General features: G+C 33.9%; 1 protein-coding gene across 1 annotated transcript; it reads left to right on the forward strand.

The window, feature by feature from the left end:
• The first annotated feature begins 14,120 nt into the window (after positions 1-14,120).
• LOC128245907 (uncharacterized) lies at positions 14,121-22,152 on the forward strand. Its single transcript, XM_052964126.1, has 3 exons — positions 14,121-14,388; positions 16,835-17,077; positions 21,608-22,152. The coding sequence occupies exons 1-3, from the start codon at positions 14,121-14,123 to the stop codon at positions 22,150-22,152; spliced, it is 1,056 nt and encodes a 351-aa protein (XP_052820086.1).
• The last annotated feature ends 1,250 nt before the right edge of the window (positions 22,153-23,402 follow it).

Here is a 23,402-nt window from a genome sequence, read left to right on the forward strand (position 1 = left end):
TATGTAAAGTCCAAATCGGGAATGAAATTCGAAGACTATGAGATGTACACTGTATTGACATGTACCTTTCCAGTTGATGGGTAATTTGTCTCAATGTTAAACGTGTTCAGAACGGTTAAAAATAGTTCCTTTACAAAATTAATGTATTATTAAAAATGCCCTACCATAAATATAATTATGTATGCAATTTAAAAAGATAAAGTCTAACTTGGAGACCAGTTCATGAACTGCAGAAGAAGCTGTTGATATTCTCCACCGTAGTTCCACGACGAATATGATGAGCGGAATGTTCTTTGTAACAAAACGTTTTAATCATTTAATTGAAAATGAACACCATTTAACGGCCTATGCATGGTTTTCTGAATATATTGATTTTAAATACCAACTTCCCCCTGAATATAAATGTTTCTGGTGCTGACGGTTACAAACTACCATAACAATGTCCGATACTATCATATGATAGGCAAATAACACTTATGAGTTTTCTTATATATTCTATAGTCAATTAAACAATTGGGACGCTATACAACACTGATTTCTAGTGCTTCAGGATACTTTGATTACACTTGTTTACTAAACATTACACAACATTAGAAATTTATTTTATGTTTCTTAAAAGAAAACTGGTTGAACGTAACCACTGTGTATTCGATAAAGTGACCATATCCGGTGTCAAACAATACGGTAAAAATAAACAAAAAATATCAAGTAGATCCAGCATGCGCTGTCTGTTTTTTGAAATCATTTAGCTTCAAAATTCATGGACAGAACGTAGCCAACGGTCTGAGATGGCATAAAACATTCTCTGCTTCAATTTCATGTGTAAAAAAAAGAAATAAGGCATGAAACATTGCGTTGGTACTTCCTTTTGTTGTTGTGTTTTTCCTTTAAAATGACACTTTTTGTTTTTGTCGAGCTCGCTTACAGGGCACATGACTCTGGTCTGTACGTCAAAAGTGACAATTAGTGGTCAAAGGTTGAAATGATCCATGTCACGGCTGTATCTCAACCATCCATTAAAGGATTTTCAAAAAACCTGCCATAAGGTTTACAATGATGAGGTGGAGAGTTGCACACAAGACCCTGGTTTATACTTTAAAGGACAAGGTGACGCTTAAAAGTCAAAGTTTAAAATTATCCTTGTCAGGGCTGTCTCTTGACCTCACATTAAAGGAATTTTAAACACCTTGCCATGAAGGTCATAATGAGACGGCGTTACATGCACAAGAAGAGGGTCTGTATCTCAAAGGTCAATGTCTTGCTTAGAGGTCAAAGGCATATTTATAAACCACTGATATAAATCTGTTCATTTTGTCCACGAGTAACCTAGGTTGAGGGCAATATTAATATACATTAATACATACAGGGAATAAAAAGTATGTGAGTGATTTGATCCAGAATAATTTTGCGCGAGGATCCTGTCATTGTATAAAGAAACCTTAAACATGTATTTACAGCTCCAATGCATTTTGTTGGATGCGTGTGGTGAAGTGGGCATGCTCTCCACATAAGCTACCCACACATCAACTTTCAAAACTATACATCAATTCAAACTTAGGTTATTGGGCGAAAACCATATTTATTGTTTGAGTAACAGTGGCCTTGACCCCACGCCCTCAAAAGCAACCCCAAGCATTGACTTAGCTACCTACATATCAACTTCATCATTACTATCCATCAATCTTGACTTAAATTATGTGGCGGAAACCAATGTTTCCGGTTTTTTTTTATTTTTAGTAACAGTGAAATTGACCTTGACCCAACCACACTCCAAATTAATCCCAAGCGAGCTTTCCACATAAGCTACATACACACTGTTTTCATCACTAATCATTAATTTTTAATTTTAGCAAATTGGCGGAAACCATTTTTCTACCTTGACTTCCATCAGAAGCAATCCCAAGTTAGCTCTCAACGTTTCCTTCACACCAGCGTTCATTACTATCCATCAATGCTAACTTAATTAGTTATTGGGCGGATACTAATGTTTGGCGGCCGCCCGACCGACTGAACAACATCCACATTCTAACAACCGTTGAAAACCTGGTTCAGAAACAAGAATGATAACTCTTGAGTGCAAGTTTCTTGACATGGTATGTAGATAATATTCAATTTGTAGCCGAATAAGGAACGAATAAGTAGGTCGGCATACTCATCCTGAGGTGGTACTGAAGAATGGTGTACCGGGGTTTATTGTAGGATTGTTGAACGACTGACGAGGAAGCTGTCGCCATGTGAAGCTATTTTTGTCTTTAGTTTGCTATACGTGTCTAAGATAGTGTGCGCCCGGGAAATGTTCTGAAAATACAGCTATGTATTATAATTATTTTCAAACTGTTCGAACATTTCAGTGAAATTTCAACAAATAGGATATTGCATGTGTATACAGCCTATTGGCCGTCAAAGTTTTAGTCTTGATTTCGATATTATAGCACTGGCTACTTTTGAAGAATAAACTATGTTTTTAATTGGCAGATAGTTACGCCCTTTTTATATTATAGTTAGCAGAAATTGTTTGCAAGGGTAAACGCAGAAATAAATATTCCCATTTTTAAGCGTTGGATAATAAATTTGGACAGTAGTTCCTTCTACATCGCTGCCCTAAACATTAGCCGATCTTACATGACCACGCATGGAAGTGTGAAGAATGTTATAAATGAACGGGGATAATTTATTCAGTTTATTGTAATTTTTCCAACCCCCCGTTAACACAATTCAAAATAGCATGTTCAAACAATATCGTTCGAAATATATAAACGATACTTAAATATGATTATTAAGAAACTAGCTAACAAGCGAAACTGGAATTCAGAATGTTCGATAATCGAATTGGCAGAAAAAAATATATTAACAAAGGCCCTTTTCAATAAAACTGCAAGCGGTTATGTGACGGTCAATATATCAAGTTAAAATTTTGTAAAAGGATGTGATGTAAGTGAAATATACCGTTCATAAACTTAAGGCGAATATCCGGATAATAAACTAGTTGAGAAAGGTATTAAATAGATGGAAGAACGCTGTCGTCACAATGCATAGGGACAGGTATGTACACTTTGCACACCCTTTTGCTACACTTTCGCAGAACCGAAAAACTGGTTTTCTTAAGAAATAAATTTAAAATTATCAATTTTTATTTTAGTTTGAACATATTTCATACTGCAAAATTAAACAACATTTAAAAAAAGTACATACTCAAATTTCAGGATTAAAACGGTATTTTAATCTTAACAAGAAGTGCCTACAGTTCATTTGTCTGATATATCAGAACGAAAGCTAGGTTAAATTTTGAGATATATATTTTATTCTGTAAATAAAACGGAAATTCCGTAACATTTTATCTGGACCAGTAATTATAATCTTATGCCAAGAATCATCTGTTTTTGCTGCGTACTCTGACGAGTACACGTCTTTGACAGTAGACTTCAAATCCACAACAAATTTAACTAATTGCAATTTTGATTCAAAAGAATCGCATTTGTTGTTGGCCCTCACAAGTGGGTGGGGAAGGTCAAAAAAATAAATGTTTCAAAATGTTATTTTATGTAGTTTTTGAGATTCGTTCTTTATGAGGTACATTTTACTCAATTCTTGATCACACATCTTTTAAACATGTTTGGTGTAATAAGGAGATGAGTGTTTTTAGGGAGCATATTTTACAACATGTTTGAACATTTTGATGCAATATCCCGTTGCAATTTACGGAAATGGGTTTTCATCTTTTTCAATATGAACTGGGAGAAAAAGGTTTGTTCAATGGTCACAGATATGGTTTAATGTAAACCAATGTTTAGTATGATCCAATAAACAAAATCTTGTGACTTCTTGCGGTATTTTTATGAAATAACAAAGATGTTGAATACAATGAGAGAAATTAGTGCCTTAAAATCATGATGTTGAAAGGGGAAATAATGGTAAAAGTGTGTCTTAAAATCATGATTTTGAAAGGGGAAATAAGGGAAGAGGGTGCTTTAACATCATGCTGTTGAAAGGGGAAATAAGAGAAAAGGGTGCCATAAAATATTGATGTTTAAAGGGGAAATAAGGGAACATCGTGCCCCTAAATCACAATTTTGAAAGCGGAAATAAGCGAAAATTGAAATAAGGGAACATCGTGCCTCCAAATCATAATGTTTAAAGCGGAAATAAGCGAAAATTTAAATAAGGGAACATCGTGCCTCCAAATCATAATGTTGAAAGCGGAAATAAGCGGAAATTGAAATAAGGGAACATCGTGCCTCCAAATCATAATGTTGAAAGCGGAAATAAGCGAAAATTGAAATAAGGGAACATCGTGCCTCCAAATCACAATTTTGAAAGCGGAAATAAGCGAAAATTGAAAAATGTGCCTTTAAATCATAATGTTGAAAGGGGAATTAAGGGAAGAGGGTGCCTTAAAACCATGATATATTGAAAGCACAAATAAAGGGAAATGTGCCTTTAAATCATAATGTTGAAAAGGGAAATAAGGGGAAAGGTGCCTTAAAATATATTTACTAGTCATAAAACAATAATGTCGATGAATTATGTCGTGATATCTGAGGCCGAGCAAAATGAATCACATAAATATTTTGAAAAGTTATTGAAATCTTAAATTGAAACGGAACGGTTTACTCGAAATGGAATATTCTTATAAAGTTAATGGACACAATCATTTCTAAATCATATTTAATTGTCATAGAATATGTTTTACACGCATTTTGTCTTTAATGATCAGAATTAATGAATAATCATACAATAGAAGAAACACACGATCACATATACTACGAACAATAATAATTGTTCGGAGTGAAGATATATGTGTGTTCCCTTGTGGAATTAATTTTGATACACGATAGCGCTTGTAAAATGTTACTGTGCTTATTTCTATAGTAAGTTTACAGAGACTCTCGGACGCTGGAAATACAAGCATGAGAAATCCTTTTGAAATATATTGACCAAAATAAGAATCAGCAAATGTCAGTTCAGTCTTAACCCGTATAACATTACACTTGTTTATATTTTCACCCATTAGTAAAAGGCGAAGTTCATCAACACAAAGAAATTGAAACAAAATGTGAAATCTTTAAAAGTAATAACTTCCTTAGACTCGAAAACGTTGTAACAGAAATAAGGCCATATTCTTACTTGGTATAAACACATTGGTCATAGATCAAGTTAAATATTTAAAAGATAAATCGATGTCGAATGAGGACTTAATGAACAGGCTTTGTGTGAATGTTAACGTGCAACAAAAAGTTTATTTTTCGATTTTATAAGTTAAATTTCAATATAAAGGCTATGTATCACAGACTCGGATACTTTACTCAATATTGTTTACCTAATTCATATCGAAATGTTCAATAGTTTGTTCCGTGTTTAAAACTGCACTCTCTTCGATTGACCGTTTTGACACATTATTTTTTGTCTTACAGTAAGCCAGTTTTTGCGTTATTGTCTGGTAACAAGTGATACAAGAATGCTGACAAAAGATAAGCTCGCAGTTTTACACATTTACGCTCGAAAAGCGATGTTTTATGGCTAAAAATGTTACTAAATTGTCTGCAGTTCTCCGAACAATTGAGATCTGTTATATTGTGAGTTCTCTTAGATGACTGAATTGAAGGCATTTATACCAAAATCAGCTGATTTTGAGAAAGAAACTTAAAAAATGTCAAAACTTTCAGTCTGTGAGAGTGCAGATTTAAATTATAGATTTCGGGGTTTCCTTTGTAGCGAGAGTACATATTTACAATTTTTTCAATCATACATTATGAAGATACAATAACGCAATTTATGAAAAATGAAGAGAGATACAGCAACTGTGCAATGTAACATCGTTAAAGGGCCTTCCACAGTGCAAAAGTAAGTTTGAAAGAACCAAGACCTTATTGGTTAAACAAATATTGTTATTTGGTTTTGAGGTTCAATATTTAGCAAGCATAATACATACATACGTTGCAACATGTGTATGTGTGAAAAGGAATCGAGCAACTTAAATGGAATAAGATATTATCAGTTTTTCATTTAAAGAACATTTACATTTTTACGGAAATGTCTGAAAACAAAATTACTCCGTTTTGTGTCAAAATAGTCAAGACTACCCTATCAACAGTTAATGTGTTGCGGCCTTTTGATGATTGCAGGTATTTCATGAAGGATAAATATGTTCAATATATAATATATTTTCCTAATTATATTAGGAAAATAATTTAATCCATACTTTGGCATTATTTTCTTGAATATCGTTTTTTGTTGCTGTTCAAAACCCTCAAGAAATTGTTGATTTGGAAGTGTGGAGCATTTTTTCACAAAATATTTTAATATTGTCGATAGACTTTCCCGAAAAATGCAATGCTTTTTTATCCAAAATCTGATAGAATATTCCTTTGACAAGTTTCCTAACTCTTTATTATCCCAAAACGTATTGCAAATGTTGGTTTTTCTACTCCTGAAAAAGATTGTTTCGGAAAACTAAGTGAACTTTTCCAACGTTTTAATTTTTGGTTTTCCCTACCCACTTAAGCAATGTGGAAAGCCCTTAAGTTCATATAAAATGGACATGCAAAGGGATTGTTCCACGAGTGTATCGAACACCAGTTAAAGCCCATTTCCAGTTAATTACAATGTTTATCATGATAAAACTATTTCGACAACAAAGCGCTACCTAACAATCCTTGATAAATATGCCTAGTTTTTTATATGTATGCACTCTGCTGTTTGTGGAGTGTTGTGCTGTTCTTCCATGTTTCTTGTTTGTGGTTTTATGTTCTATGTCTTTGGCGTTTACCCAGTTCCATTAAACCTGGTTTATGTTTAAACATTTTGCTACCGAGCTTGTTTCTGTAGCTTTTCGCATAAATATACATGCATTTTCTCTGTTTGTGTTGTTTGGGGGCCCTCCAGAACATTCCACTCATGTTACTAGGATATAGAAAAGACAGAGACAGAAAAGAACAGAAGTTTATTTCGACTTATGCAACAAAGCATCTAGTCAAACAAATATATACAAGTAAACACAGTTTTTGGACTTGGGCACTTGTGGCCTAGTTCATAGCCGTAAACGCGCTATCTGCATTCTCAAGCCGCATCTGGGGGTTCACTGACGTAATGTATTCATACGCTGTATTTTGATTGGATTGCCGTTAGCGAATTTGAAAAATCAAAGTAGTACCGGAACTGATTACAATGAAAACATGCAATAAAAATAGTTATCCTAACAATTCAAGCTAACTGTATGTTCTTTTAATGAAGCACAAGAAATTCATACGTAGCGAGTGAGTTAATCGGGTTAACTACATGAATGTTCTTGCATACGGTCAGATTATATGCAATAAGAATATGATCATATTGGAAAAGTACGCATCGAAATTTTTCCGTTCAATGCTCTGTATTGATAGACTGGTACCATCTTTCTCTTTAATCCGAAAAGAAACCAGTATCAGCTAACCGCGGTGCCCGTCGCGCATTCGAAATGTCTTGTGAATTCATACGTAAAGCGAATAAAGCCTACGGTCTAAGTAGAAAACAACCAGGAAAGTTGGTTTAAAAAAAGTATTGTTATCCTTTGTTTACAATGTTGGTATTCCGAAGTCGGTCCCTGATTTTTTTTCGACATAATTTGCATGTTTCCGTGATATTTTCTTTTCGATACAAAGTTTTTTAACCAATCATCGCATGGCATTTAGCACTTTTTTAAATACAACATGATTTTTGTTATTTATTGTTCAAATACTATTAATGTTAACAAAAAACCATATGCCGCGTACCTGTATAACTTTTTTATTTTTGAGGAAAAGTAAAATCATGGTACCAGTCTACTTATTGACCTAAAATTTACTCTGATCAGAGCGGCCGAATAATTCAGACATGTATGTTATCACTTCTTCCGGATGCTGATGATGTGAATTTCATAGTGTTTTATTGAGGAAATTTATCAATAAAGCCGCCATTGAATGATTACCACCATCAAAAAAATCATGTTCTTCAATTTTGCAAAATGGAGATATAAAAATATCAAATATGCGCATACTTATTTATGAAGTTTCATTCTAAATGAAGCCAAATGTATGAATATGTGCACAGCATCTGTGAATAAGATGATTGTTTACCTCTGTGCATAGAAAAATCTTGGAGCCACTCTCAGTGTAAGTACATGACATGGTGATAAACCATCGCCATTGATAAAACAATCTTGCATGCTCAATTTTGATTTCCTCTCTTATATAATGCACCAGTCAATTGTTACCACGGCCCCCTCGGGAATATGCCAGGGAAAAGGGCTGTGTTTTTACCTTTCAGGTGTCCTCGTACTTAAAGAACTTCAGCAAACACATTATATATTACCTTTTTGGACGTGTAAACATCAAAAAAAATATCAACATTAAAGTTATGGAAGCCAGAACTAGTGTCCTCGCAATGCCGGGTGATTGCGGTGGTTTTGTCTTCCCTCAAAATATATCAGTGTATTGCTCTTACCTTAGATCCCCGGGGTGCAGGGTTATTCACGAGATTTTACCACCAGTTCGTTCTCGCAGGGCAGGGATTTTACTGGGGATTGGCTGGATGGAAATCCGGTGGGGGGGGGGGGCGTGGTTACAATTGACTGGTGCATACTTTGCAAATTATTTTTTCTGAAGACGCTTTGTGCTCACTTTTTGTTTTCTAACCAAGAATGAAAATCAAAAATCAGTCAGATACAATAGAGTGATGCATAGTTGTTGATTGATCAATATAAATTTGTGAAATATTTGAGGGAAAGGTTAAATAATTTACAAATGTAACTTTTGAGTTTTACCTAACAATGCAGTGCCGAATATTGTGGAGGTAGAATTGACCTTGTATTAATTAATCAGTTGACTTGTGGTGTTTAGGGAACAAAATATTCAATCAAGTTCCCGTATCACCCAATGTTGTGGAATAGTAATGAAGATTTAACATCACAACAGTCTTTCTCAAATGCTGTCCAGGCTTTTTTTTGCTTAAGAATATCTAACCTCGCGATGTCAGACCAGAAATCCACTTGGCATGAGATTGGATCTCTATGGATCATTATGCACCAGTCGATTGTAACCACGGCTCCCACATCCGGGGATATACTGGGGATAGCCGGCGAAATGGGCCATGTTTTTACCTTTCAGGTGGCCCCGCAGTGCCAGGTCTTCCCGGAAACTACAGTGTGGAGGGGGCTTAACCTAATGTCCCTTGGGTGCGGGGCATTTGGTGGGGACTTTACCATCAGATTATCTCCGCAGGGCGGGGATTTTAGCTGGGGTTGGCTGGACCGAAAGTAAAAGTCCCTGCTATTCCGGGACTGGGAGGCGGGGGGTATGGTTACAATTGACTGATGCATTAGCTTGTGTTAAGAATATATATTTATTTATAGTTAGTTATACTTTGTAATCTAAATCAAAGATTTGAAAAAGGTATCCTTTATCAATAAATGCAACTATACATAAATGACTGTGCAAATCGTTATGTATCATCCAAATATGAGTACCTTGCAGGGTGAATGTTATTTGTAAAAATTATACTAAGTGAGCTTTCAAGATTACCTTTCCAATCGCATGTGTACAATTAATGCATTGAAACTTACTAACTATGATCCCCATAGTTTAAAAATGATTTATTAATAGCAGTTATTTCGTGTTTTCCATTAAAAAAAAGATTACGTAGTATGTCTACCGAGTAGAATTCATTCCTTATGCGTGATCTGCCGTTGATGTTATTACATGATATTAGCGAGTTAGGTATACATCTGGAAAATTTCACTCAGTAAAAGTAAGTCTTCATAGCATAGTGGATACGACACTTCACTGCATTTTTTTTCATTTCGGTATTTTATTTACAATAACGATATCAAAGAGTAAAATATTTTATTAAAAAAGTGTCCTTAGATTCGTTTCAGGAAAAAAACAACTTTTTGGTGCCAATCTGGTGTACAGTCCCTTTCATAAACAACAAGTGAAGCCAATGCTGTATTAATTTGAGACAAACAAAAATAAGACAGCACAAAGTTCAAAAAGTGTGACCAATGTCAGAATACCTTACATAATTTATAAATGTTCATGCGATTCAAACAATTCTAATGCTAGAAATCAAAAAAAATCTTTCCCTTGAATTATTCCTGTCATAGTTTAAAGCTACACTCTCACAGATTTACCGTTTTTACAACTTTTTTTGTCTTGGAAAGAGCAAATTTTTGCGTAAACATCTTCAAACCAATGATATCAGATTGCTGACTAACAATCAGCTCGTAGTTTGTCATATTTCCGTTCGAAAATTAATGTTTTATGGCTTTAACCGTTACTAACAGTTTAAGAATAATGCTTAAAACATCATTTTTTTTAACTTTAATATAAAAATCTGCCATCTAAATTTTGGTCAGCAGTCTTATATAACTGGTTTCCATGGATTTTCGCAAAAATTGGCTTGTTCCAAGACAAAAAAGAAAAAAAAGTTGTCAAAATGAGAGTGCAGCAGCTGCTTTAAACTCATAATAAAATGTCAATGCACTTCATTTGACATAATTTTAAACAAATGAAAAAATGTTATTGTTAAAAAAATGTTATTTTTAAAAAGCACAATATATCCTTTATGTGACCTTACATTATAATGAATTTATTCAAATCAGTGAATTTTCTTGCACTTAAATGTAAACAAGAAAGCTTGGGATTGAACACTAAATGAAACAAGAATAAAATTAAATGAATCACAAAATATCATCAAAATTATTTAGACTTTCAAAAATTTAACATTCACAAAATACGGTTATATGAAATGATGAATACATTTGTAGGATTTGATATCCAACTAGATGTAACTCGGCTTCGTTCATTTTTCTAAACTTTCTCTCAGTGATGAGGAATAAATTTTATTCACTGCAGTTGTTTTCTAAGTTTATGAAAATAAGAACAATTGAAACAATTCATTAACTACTGTTGATCAGGGCAGATTGTGGGAGGTCATGGCTGATTTCAATGAACCACCAATAAGCCCTGTCAAAATTTTATACTGATTGGTCAGTCAGGTGCTTTTGGTAGGCATGATTAGTATGAATGTTAATTTTAACCATCATTTATGAATGTTTACACAATCATTGAATATTGAAATAACAAGTGAAATGTTAGTTTGAATGATGAAAGCCATGAAATATGTCAAGTATTCAAAAAGAGACCATTTGTTCAGCTTGTGTAAAAAATGAGAAAATTGTTATTAAAGTAAAATTATTTATTGTTTATCAGGAAAATGTTGAAATCTCATGTTTAGGCCTATAGTGATCATACTTGATTGCTATGTTATTGGCACTTATTGCAATATGTTTTATTCATTGCAATATGTATGTAAAACATTAATTATTATGTTGACTTAAGTTTGTAGATAAGAACTAATGGTATAGGTGATGTGAGAATGATCTCGTAAGTCTTTAAAACCCCTTTTGGTATTGTGATTTTTTTGCTCCATTCTTGTTCAGTTTAGCTTTTGAAGATTTTCAAAGTAACTGCAAAAAACGTCCAGCTGTCTAGAAAGACTTTGTCAAACCCTGACCAGATATAATTTCTTGTCTTTTCAAATTACCAACTTGGCAATGGTTTTATCATAACATAGGATATTGGTTTTAAAGAACATGTTAGTGTTTTTGTATGTGGAATGAAATATCATTAGTGGCACTAAATTGAACATAATTTATAGTTCTCATTGATTTTACACATAGCCCCAAGTACATGTTGATCTAAGATTTAAGGCTTGGATGGAGTCAGGGCAAGAAAAATGCATGTTAATACATTGTACTTTCCAACGCAAGAACTGTTTGTTTATTCAAGTAAATAAAGTAATCCCAACACCAAGGAACTGCAGTATTGCATAACCAGCTTAATTGACATTATGAGTTGGACTTCAAATTGCAGCAAATTCCCCTGAATGAAGCCCTAGTCCATCAGTGCTTTCAGCACTTTGATTATGCATGTGGTTATCGTTACAGGGTAGCAAATATCAACAACAATACAAGAATAGCTTAAGAAATATGGAGAACTTCATGTATAACAGTATTGTGAATAATAATAGATATAAAAAGCATTACATTATGAAAATGCAGATGGTTAGTGGTTACAACAGTGATTATACGATTATAACTTAAAGTGACATTCTTATTCAAAATCAATACATACACATGTATAACAAATAAATTTTGAGTGATAAATCTTAATCTACTTACGAAATAATGCATATATGGAAAATATTAACTACTGATAACAAGATTGTATTGCGAATTTAATAGCGGAAAGCGCTTCAAAATTAAATCATTGGTGAATGCTCAAATATTAATGGTAGACTACTCTAGTCTCTTAAGGAAGAAATACGGTGTTTTATGCTCATTTCTTTAAAACTAAACTCAGTATCCTTCATTGTAGCCTTTTTTCTGACATTTATTCATCCTTTTTTGGAATTTTAAAACAATATTATTAATTGTGATAAATCTTGTTTGGGAGAAAGAGTGCATCTTTAAACAATACCATTGATTTATAGGTTTCTTCTTTTATTTGCCTGTACCAAGAACTTGAATAAATTTACAATAGTTATTACTACTTACTAGCTGAGTAAATTTAACATGCTGGGTTTTACACAAAAATATTTGCCTGTACCAAGAATGTTCATAAATTTACAATAATTTCTTTGTTTAACTAACTAGTTGAGTAAATTTAAACATGCTGGGTTTTACATAAAAATACTTTTTAATAAAAATTGACATTTGACATCAAAGAAGACATTGGCTTCAGATCTAGTATTGGATCAACTGGGTACCAAAGCCAAAGTTTGTCCATAACATTGTGTTCCATTAGTTTCTTATCCAGTGTCATGGCTAGGTTAACCACGCCGTTGATCATTATCTGCATGGTGATTTCGATGTTAGGTGAGTATTATAATGCATCAAAACATATTTATTTATAGTTAAAAATGTATTTTCTTTGGAGTAAAAGATAGGAACGACTTAAAATGACAAAACAAAAATCGACAAATTAATTGTTACAGATCTTTGTATATATTACATTAATACATATGTATTTAAATGTGACGACTTCAAATATACAAAACTGCTACACTCATGTTTAATTTGATTGTAGCAGTTTGGTATATTTGAAGTCGTCACATTTCTAAGTTTCTAAATATATATTTTGCTTTCTTTTACTAGCAGGTAAATTACAATTCTTAGTTTATACTTATTTATTTTAGCTGGATGGTGTTATCAATCATTCTCGACATAGACATCGGCTGAGTTTCGAAAAGAACGTTTAGTCTAAGATTTGTTGTTGTTTTTTTTTACTTTTAACGGTAGTTTCAAATCGGATTATTAGATTACATGTGCCAAAATAGTTCATTGACTTGGAATGTTCTTAATACTATGTCTTTTGTAGTGACATAGAGAATGTTTTCATCCCTGGAAACTGTTTAATTTATTAAGGCTACCGAGACGTCTTTTTCTCAAAAAAGGTAAAAACGAAGTTACTAAAAAATCCTTATTTTCAACCGACAGACAAGTTCATACTTCAGTTTAGGAGCGCAATGCTCCGTTTGTTTTAACAGATAAATGTTTTACGGCGACAATTTTCTGTGTGAGTACATGTTCGATTCAGCACTGTTGTATTTGTTTTCAACATATACATATTCTAAGGTGGTGATACCCTTTGATAGTTCAAACTGTAGTTCAAGATCGCAGCATTTTGTGATAACCAAAGTTTTTTTTTTCAACAGACACATATTCTACGGTGGTGATACCCGGTGATAGTTCATACTACAGTTCAGGATTGCTGCATTTGTGATAACCAAAGTTGTTTATTTTTTAACAGATACATATCCTTCGTTGGTGATACCATGTCACAGTTCTTGATTCGGTCTAGGAGTGCTGTTACAGTGATTACTAACGTTTTATTCTGTGTTCGTGTCTCTTACAAGACGAATGGCCTGCGTAGGTACATCCTCGACACATTAATGCATTTTGTGTGATTACCACAACGTTCTTTATTTTTAACAGACGAATGTTCTGCGGTGGCAATGTACTTTGAGGGTACTAATTTGAATAATGAATGATTGCATTGTAATTATCAGCATGTTCCTTATTTTCAAAAGACGAATGTTCCACTGAGCATATGAACTGTGAGAGCCTTGTCCGGGAGTGCTGGAATTGTAATTACGACTGGGCCGGTTCTTGTGAGGAGAGTGAGCATGATCTCAAAGGTGTGTCAACATCACCCCAAAGTGGTCGTGAAGCGGCTTGTCGCGCATACCTTGAAGATCAGTCCTCCGTTATGTCGACAGTGTATCGTTGGGATGAGGATAAATGTTACTACTACGATTGCTCGTCTAGTGTCACTTACAAGGCAGGATACAAAGCATTTGTGAAGACATGTACAGCGGGTAAGTTATTATGGTTTAAGGATTAAGCTAAGCTCACTTTTTCTGGTTTTCAATAAATTGCGAAATGGTAACTTCTTTAAGAGTTTTTATTCTTTAGATAGGAATTATTATCATGGTTATCAGAATAAACATTTTTTTTCATTTAACAAAATTCTATTTAAGTATGTATTTTGGCTAATTGAAATATGCTTCTTAAGCCTGGTAAGCTTAAGAAGTTTCGAGAAAGTTGGGCCCCATAATCGATTATAATCGGAAAATGATTGGTCAGGCCTGAAATCGGCGACAATCGATTGTATTTGGTCATAATCGACCATCGATTCAACTGGCGAGTTATTTTCTTCTTTTATCTCGTTATTTCTGTTCGGTTTATTTCCACCAATTTTCTCCTTGAGTTAATTTATACATTCGGAAGTGTTTAAATGTTATCGTTAACAATATGGCGGAAAGCAACACTAATACTTGATAACTTCAAACATACACATGACATACGCATTATTAAGGATAACCAGTTATTAAACAAGAATAAAACTACAATTAGAATATTGTCGAAAACCGATAGTGTTATCGATAATCGGTTACTTCTGTGGAATGATTATCGATAAACTGGACCCGATTCCCAACACTAGTTAGGCCTAAAAATACATTTGGTTCGGGTTACCCGACCCTACCTACGAAATAGGCGCCGACCCTACCATTTTTATAGTCAGTTTTTTTTTTAAACTTGCTTTTCAATATGTAGTTTAAAACCTTGATTGCTTTGTACAGAAGATTACTTTAACACCATTCTCCAATGATGAAAATGACATTCTTATATATGGCCCGATAAAAAAATATAAAAGCCTACCTACACTAACTATTTTTTGAAAAGGATGTAACGCCAAACCTTTTTAGGCCTTACTTCTAGATAGGAAACGTACCGTTAAGTGTATGGTTGGAGTTTTTATTATGAGTGTATGTGTCTTTCACGTGTTTTTTATGCAGTAGGGGAAGTCTGACACGTGGGTGTGTGCAGAAGTCAGTCAAGTCATTTCGAGCGCACGCCTCGTTATACAGGCCTCATATCCGCATGTGCCCGTTCGTCGAACTTTCCAATTAACACTTGAATCAATAGATTGAAACTAATAAACATAGCGTAACGTCGTGAAGCGTGTATTGGGGATCTGATTTTAATGAGATTGAAATAAGCTGGTCCTTACATCCAACTCGAGCCAACGAGGATTTCGAGCCAACCGAGTTCGAGTCAACGGGATTCGAATGTATTTAGAAACAAACGATTATTGCTGTACAATTGAGACAGTATGCACTGTCTTTAAAGTACCACGTTAATATCAATACAATAAGTTAATGACCATGGCTTTATAGTGAGAAAATGAATTGCCCAAAAGCCATCATCAACACAATCTGATTCGTTCAAAAAAACTGTTCACGAAAACGTATGAATTTATTTTTGAACATTAGAGGATTTAATTTGCTCCAAAAACGAAATATGATCACTAAAAACAGTAAAACATTGAATCGGTTGCTTAGGTTAAAACAATATAAAGATATATAGAAAATTAAAACAACGACGTGTTGTTTTCCGCATTTAGATGATACTACTCAACATTAGTACGGTTAGGGTCGATCCGGTCTAGAAGCAGTTTCAACAGAATCTTTTAATTGTGGGATTGCCAGCTCATGACAACCCGTTCAATTCATAGATCAAACAGTACATATACAATCTATACAAAGATCTGTAACAATTACAGCGCTTAAAATTAATTAAATTGTAATTATTTGGAATAGTTGCTTGAATACTATATAGTAATATCATTTACAAAATCGTTTATAACACGTATAGAAATGCTTTTATTTTTAAATCAGTATGAACTCCTGTCAAATCATAGAATAAATAGTAAATATTATTTATCGGTTTTGATCTCCTTTCACAAAAGAAGTCGATCTATCGTTAAAGGAAATCATTGGCATTCAATAATGTTCTGCACTAGTTCTGTTTTTGTTGCTTATCAGTACCAATGTTACCAATTGTATTATGATTAACAATATTACCATGAAACCTTAGCAAATTATTACACATGCATTACTTATACATAAGGGATTGATATCCGAAAAAAAATCATTTATTTTATTGCAGACCCATAAGAACAGGGGTGAATGTTTATACGCAATGTCCGTGTTTATAGAGGTCTTCGATATTTGTGAGAGATAAATTCATATCAGATCGATACCTGTGTGTCCCTTTATTTGTATCTAATTTATTTCGGTATGCCCTGGTCAATCTGGCAATTCCTATGATGTGTGCTTGAACGTACTTCGTTTCTCTTTTTAAAAATGTACCTTGTAGTGAAACTATTTTGATGAATTAATCCTTTATCAATGCTTACTTGAACACTTAAATCCATACTGTGTTGAAATTAATTAATTCAACAATTTTCTCATACTGTAGAGTGCCTCAACGCAGCCATGTATTTTCACCCTGGACAAAGATTAACAGGTTCTAGTCCAACGGCTAGTGTATCAAGCCTAGAAGCATGCACATTAAAACTAACCGCGACCTCCCAGTCGGGCGCTGTGTCTTATAGCGGGAATGGTGCCACAGAATGTGTGACAACAACCGCTTGCTCAACCGATTGTCCACTTCAAACCGCCTCAGCCCCTGAGTTTGACTTGGTTGTCTTTGATTGTTCAGGTATGTATATTTTGGGAAGTCTAGTAAGTCTTCAATGCCCGCATCCGTATTATTTAATACAAACAGACAGTTATTTACAGATAAATGCACGTTATATATACATAGAGAGAGGTTTGATACTTAATCGTAGAGAAGTAGCAGGCGTAGAGAAGAAGCAGGCGTTTAAATACATCGAACGACCGATCCAACGTGTGTTTTTAAAACTTATTGCTAGCGCTGTGGCTTTCACGACCTACGAAAGTCTTGAAGGGACAATACACCAGATGGTCCCCAAATCGGTAAATACGCTATTTCCTCAAAACAATCTTAGAATTGCCAATGCGAGCCAGTATGAGGTCGATTATTCATCATTTACAATATTAAAGAATAAAAGCAAGCAATCATGTCGCTGTCCCGTGGAAAGGTTTTTTCCGAACAACTTAAAGTCATACCATCGTTTCATCATTAAGTGTTTTAGCAACTGTCATTTTCCACATACCGACTTTTTAAACTGACTACACAATTTTACGTAGTAGACAACCCCAGTAAATTTCGATTTGGAAAACTGCGCAAAAACTGTGTCCTAAAGTAATGTGAAACATCAGTTAGTAAGATTCAATGCGTTATACACAACAATATCAATATATTGCAAGTTTTCGACATTTTTATGTTTTCTTGCAATTGTATCATATCGTGTCTAGTCCATGCAAAACACAAGTATTAACTTGAATTATTTATGAACTTTAAAGCTAAAAGCCAACTAGTTAAACTTGCCTTATTTAGTAAGATAATTGCTCTAATAAGCCGAATGGATCCAAGGGTTTGAAAAACACCCTAAATATTTTGCAAATTTGGAGAAAAAAAACGATCACAACAAAAAAATAACCAACCAGCTAAACATTAACGGCGATCTTGTATCAGATAAAAAAAAGTTCTAGCTCGTACTAAATTATGTTATGAATTTCTTTATAAGGAGGACGAGTATTTATAATATCCGGAAATTACCTGATTTATGCAAAATGAGAATAACTGTCTTTCAAATGAAGATCATGTACAAGAAGATCTTACTGAATATGAATGTTTTAACGCGATTAAAGCAATGAAAAATAACAGGGTCGGATGGCTTGACAGCGTAATTTTATAACACTTTCTGGAACGAAATCAAACTTTACCTTGTCCACTCTTTAAATTGTTCATTACTAAATGAAAGTTTGATTGAATTGCAAAAACAGAGTATCATTACCCTTCTTTCGAAAAAAGATAAAGATATAACTAAAATAAAATAAAATTGGACACCAATTTCTCATTTAAATATTGACTATGAAGTAGCTTCAAAATCAATTGCCAATAGAGTTAAACCATTCTTACAGAAGATAATAATAAGTTATGATCAGACAGGTTTCATCAAAGGGGAGATATATTGGGAAAAATGTCAGAATTCTTCAAGACGCAATTGATTTCACAAATGCAAACAATAACGAAGATCTTTTATTCTTTTTCCGATTTTGATAAAGCTTTCGATATTTTCGATCACGATATCCTAATAAAATACCTCAAGAGCCGGTCTAACGTTGTAAACTGACCCCCATAGAATAATGACTCCCCCTCACGTAGAAAAATGACCCTCACATAGAATTGTGACCCCCTATAGAATAACGACCCCTAACCCAAACCCTAACCCATCTAAGGTACACTTACAACATAATTGGATATAGGCATTGGAGGAGAATATGGGTATGGCACACTTCCGTGTGTGCGTGCGTGCGTGCGTGCGTGCGTACGTGCAACATTTTGTTTGTGACCGCAACTCTTCATTCATTATTGGACGGAATTGATTCAAACTTTCAGGGATTACTACTTCCGATGCCTAGTTGTGCAGAAAGAAAACAAATGGATTTGCTCCACGTGTTCGGGACTTATGGCCCTTAAATTCGAACAACATCTTATTGTCATAGGCGTCACAGGTCATAAAACATGGGACTTCCCCGTAACCGCTTTGCATATTTTATGCCTCATATTGATATAATTGTTTACTTTTTCTACTCAAAAACACCTGAAAAGTGACACAAATACCCCAAATCCAAAGAAGGGTGTCTCTTTAACAATATACTGAAATTTGAATAATTTCTAACGACGAGGAGCGCCACAGTTAATAAAACCACTGGGCTACCCCACACCCGTTTCGCATTTTTTGGAGATACATGTATATATGAGTGACAAATAGGTAACATAAAGAAGGTTAAGAGTATTTAACATCACTTTCAGGGGTGGCATAAAACATTGTGCTTTTCCACGTATGATTTGCCTATTATACAATCTTGCACTCCAGAAAATGAACTATTTTACCGTCAATAGCATTTTTTTGTTATTGAACCCGCGAGCCCATGCTATTACGAAATTAGTACAACATGTAGGATGCAATAATAAAATGATGTTTTTTCTAAAATTTCGGACAAAGTCACCGTAACTATAAGTTCCAGAATGCTTACACTACATTGTACAGAAGGTAAATTAATAATTATATACATGTATGCGTAACATAATGCGATATCACAAAGTTACGAGGCGGTTAAAGGTACTATCTCAACGAATTTTGGAAAAATCTTGGAAAAATAAAACTTAAGCCTGTTGAATGAAATATAGGTAACAAAAAGATTTAGATCTAAAATATGTTCTAAACAAAAAGTTTATCAAATGCCATATCTGGAGAAGCAAAGAAAGAAATCTTCTCCGTAAAATAGGCTATATAAAGGCCCAAAATCGATGACGAACCAGCATATAAAATATATTTCCAAAGGTTTCTATTTTCGTAAAGGATGATCTCTATTTTAATCAAGAAAACATGACCAGAATCATTTCCGATGACTACTAATAAAAGTTGATAATACACTGTTTGTAAACAAAACCAAATTATCCTCCAGCCTAAATATCGGTTCTCTCTATTTCTATAGTAACCTTAAAACGACTTAGGTATATGTTCTATTATTTAAATACTATTCTTTAAGTACAATAATGATAATTCAAATGAAAACCATTTGAAAAATTCATTTTCAATAGATGTACGCTTATTTCTTAGCGGGGCCTCTAAGTTATACTGCTGTTGTGTCAGCTGTAGACTCAGCAGCAGCAGCAGCAGCAGCAGCAGCAGCAGCAGCAGCAGCAGCAGCAGCAGCAGCAGTAACAACAACAACAACAACAACAACACATATAAGCAATAGAAACACGACAGTGACTTGAATTGATATAGAGTATGTTAGTAATAGGTTAGGTTTATAGATAAAATCGTGGGGTCATTATTTTGAGTGTCAGTATTTTATAGAAGGGGGTCATTATTCTATATAAAATAATGACCGTGGGGTAATTATTCTATGGGGGTCAGTTTACAACGTTACACCGGCCAAAATGCAAAAATGGGTGAGAAAGTTCAAAAACTAAAACGTTTAAATAGTTAATTTATTAAGTTTTGAGGAACGATCTTTTTTTGGGATGAAACATAAAATCTTGGTGACATGTTTTAGGGTAGTAAGGATTTAACAAAAAATACAAAAGAATGTTTTATCTAATTTTGGATCGAAAAGCATTCACATTAATTTGGAAAAGTATGTCGACATTTTTACTTTGTTTTTATGACAAAATGCCCCAGACTACCTATTCAACAATGTCTTAAGAGTTCTTGATGATATCTTGTCAAAGAAGAACGTTATTCAGAAATAAATATGAAAAAAGTGGATGAAATGTATTTCCGGGTTACAAAATAGATATCTCCTTTTATATAACTGCAATAAACAGAAAGTCCCAAGTTATTGTTGATTTGGGCAGTTCCGATAAATTTGACTCATAAACATATTATTTTTGTTGTAAGACATTTCCGGGAAAACGTAAATGCTTTTTGATTAGAAATCTGATAAATATCCATTCGTTAAAATCGCTCAACATCTAATTACAGCTTTTCATATTACAACGGATAAATGAATCATGCTTGTTAAATATTGGACCTCTAAATTGAAAGGAAATTATTATAAACAGGACCATCGCTGCCGGCCCTTAAAAAGTTCAATTTTGGTAAAGATGTAATAAAATGTGTTCAACTAATGTGTTCAACTACTTTATTCAAATGCCAAAAGTTGTGATACGAGTAACAGTTTTTATCACAGTTCCGTAATATACTTAAAGGTGCCAGAAAAGGCTGTCCTCTTTCCCCGTATTTATTTATTTGATTCATCGAGCTGTTGTCTACTGAAATCAATAAAAAGGTGTTAAAGTAAATATTTTGGTCCTTATAATGCCATCTAACCCGATGCAGTGTGTTTATCGTCTTACAAATATTAGTTTTATAAGGAAAATTGTTTTTTCTTCAACTGCTCGTGCATGTAATGACCTACCTTTCCAAAGAAAGGTGAAATTTCGAGAAAAGTCTTACATATTCTTACCCATAAGTTATCTTTGAATGCCAACGAAATAATATGAGATTCCCAGATATCATAAACCCTAGTTTTAATTGTTTGGCGTTGATATGACGGTTCATTACTGTTTATTTTTTTATTTTTTAAGGAACAACGACGGCACAAGCACCTACTACCACATCTACTACAATTACAACTTCGCTGGCTTCTACATCACCAGCAACAACACCGACCACTGAATCATTAGCGACAACAGCGTCAGTGACTTCTACATCACCAGCAATAACACCGACCACTGAACCATTAGCGACAACAGCGTCAACAACGTCAGTGCAGAATGCGATAGAAACAACATTTGTGCAAGCACCATTGGCCAGGCTGTACATAATGCCATGTATCTGTTACACTGGCCAGGAATGGACAAACCTCTCTCAGTCTGAAATCATTAATATCCTTGTCAAGAATTTAACGATAAATACGAAGGAGACTTCCCTCAACCGATACAGATATAAATGCAGGCCTGATTCCAGAGAGTCGTCAGCTAATATTGGTCGTTTTGCCACTGCTGTTATGATCGTCATTGTTGGTGTTGTTGTGTTAGCAGATTTAGGAACATGCTGCAAAGGGAGATGTTTAAAAAAAAGCGTAAAAATGAAAAGAACCAGAAAGGTGATACCGGCTACTTTAGAATAAGAAATATCAAAGTTGGATACGATGTTTATACCAGCCAAATAAAGTGCATGTCTTTGGCAGTATTTTAAAGAAATAATTTATCGAAACTGTGACATTGTTTTAAGGGAAATTTCCGATGTTTGATATGTACATATAAGATCGTATTTAATCAGTTTTACTGACAGTGTATTTTTAACTCGCATATAGATACATACGATTATTGTAATGTGTGTGTGCATGTGTTTTGCATTGGTGTGTCTAATTCTGCGGCTTGTTTAACTACTACATTTTCCATCGAAAACAATATCGGATGTACTGACAGTTTACAATATCAGAAATCTTAAACTTATAATGACTTTACTCTTTGGAATCTTACTAATCTATGCAATAATACACTTCACTGGCAAACAACTTAAACTTAGTATTACAAAATACACGTTGAAACACCAATACTATGATTTAAAATTTTACGAACTACTTTAACTGATGTAACGGAAAACATACGAGGTTGTTTTCGATGGACAATGGCCGAGGTGTTCCGAATGGATTCATCTATGGTAAATTATAGCAATATAATAACCAGAAATTGTCAATCCCAGTTTTCATTTTCAATCTCAAAGTTGCTTATACATTGAATGAGCAAGATTATCTGTACAGATAAAATTTGCTGACAATACGTACTGAATTGGCCAAGAGATTCAACTAAGGCCAAAAAAAAAAATACCTGTGTTTCCGGTGACCCGACCGACCCTATTTTTTCCTCGCCGACCCTTATCGTTTTTTTGGAGATAAAAGTAAAAAAAAATTATATCGTAAAAAAAATAAATATATTTTTTTAAATATAATCGTCACTATTTTCGTTCTTTGTCTTTCTATGTTACCGGAGAATAAACTTTCATTCCTTATTATGTATTACCGAGACGCTATGTCAACAGGAATACAAAATGGCGGAGGGCGCCGAACCCTGTCCGATATCTTCAAATTGGCAAACGCATGTTTACGGTCCAAACACGTGGTTAATCACAAGAGACATATTTTGCAGTCTTTAAAATGAAAATATTTAGGATTATAGCTCGCGGTGTTATTTATTCATGTCCAAAATAAAACTTTGTTTTTACGATTAGGCATTGCGTATATCATGCAGGCTTCTTACGATTAAGCTTTGCTCCATCTAATGCAGGCTACTTGCCAGGTTCCAATACACATTTCACTAATCGTTACATTAATTTATCCGCAATTATCAATGGTTATTTATTTCGCCTTATTAAAAA

The sequence above is a fragment of the Mya arenaria genome, chromosome 9 (genome assembly GCF_026914265.1).
Source record: "Mya arenaria isolate MELC-2E11 chromosome 9, ASM2691426v1".
Taxonomy (NCBI): Eukaryota; Metazoa; Mollusca; class Bivalvia; order Myida; family Myidae; genus Mya; species Mya arenaria.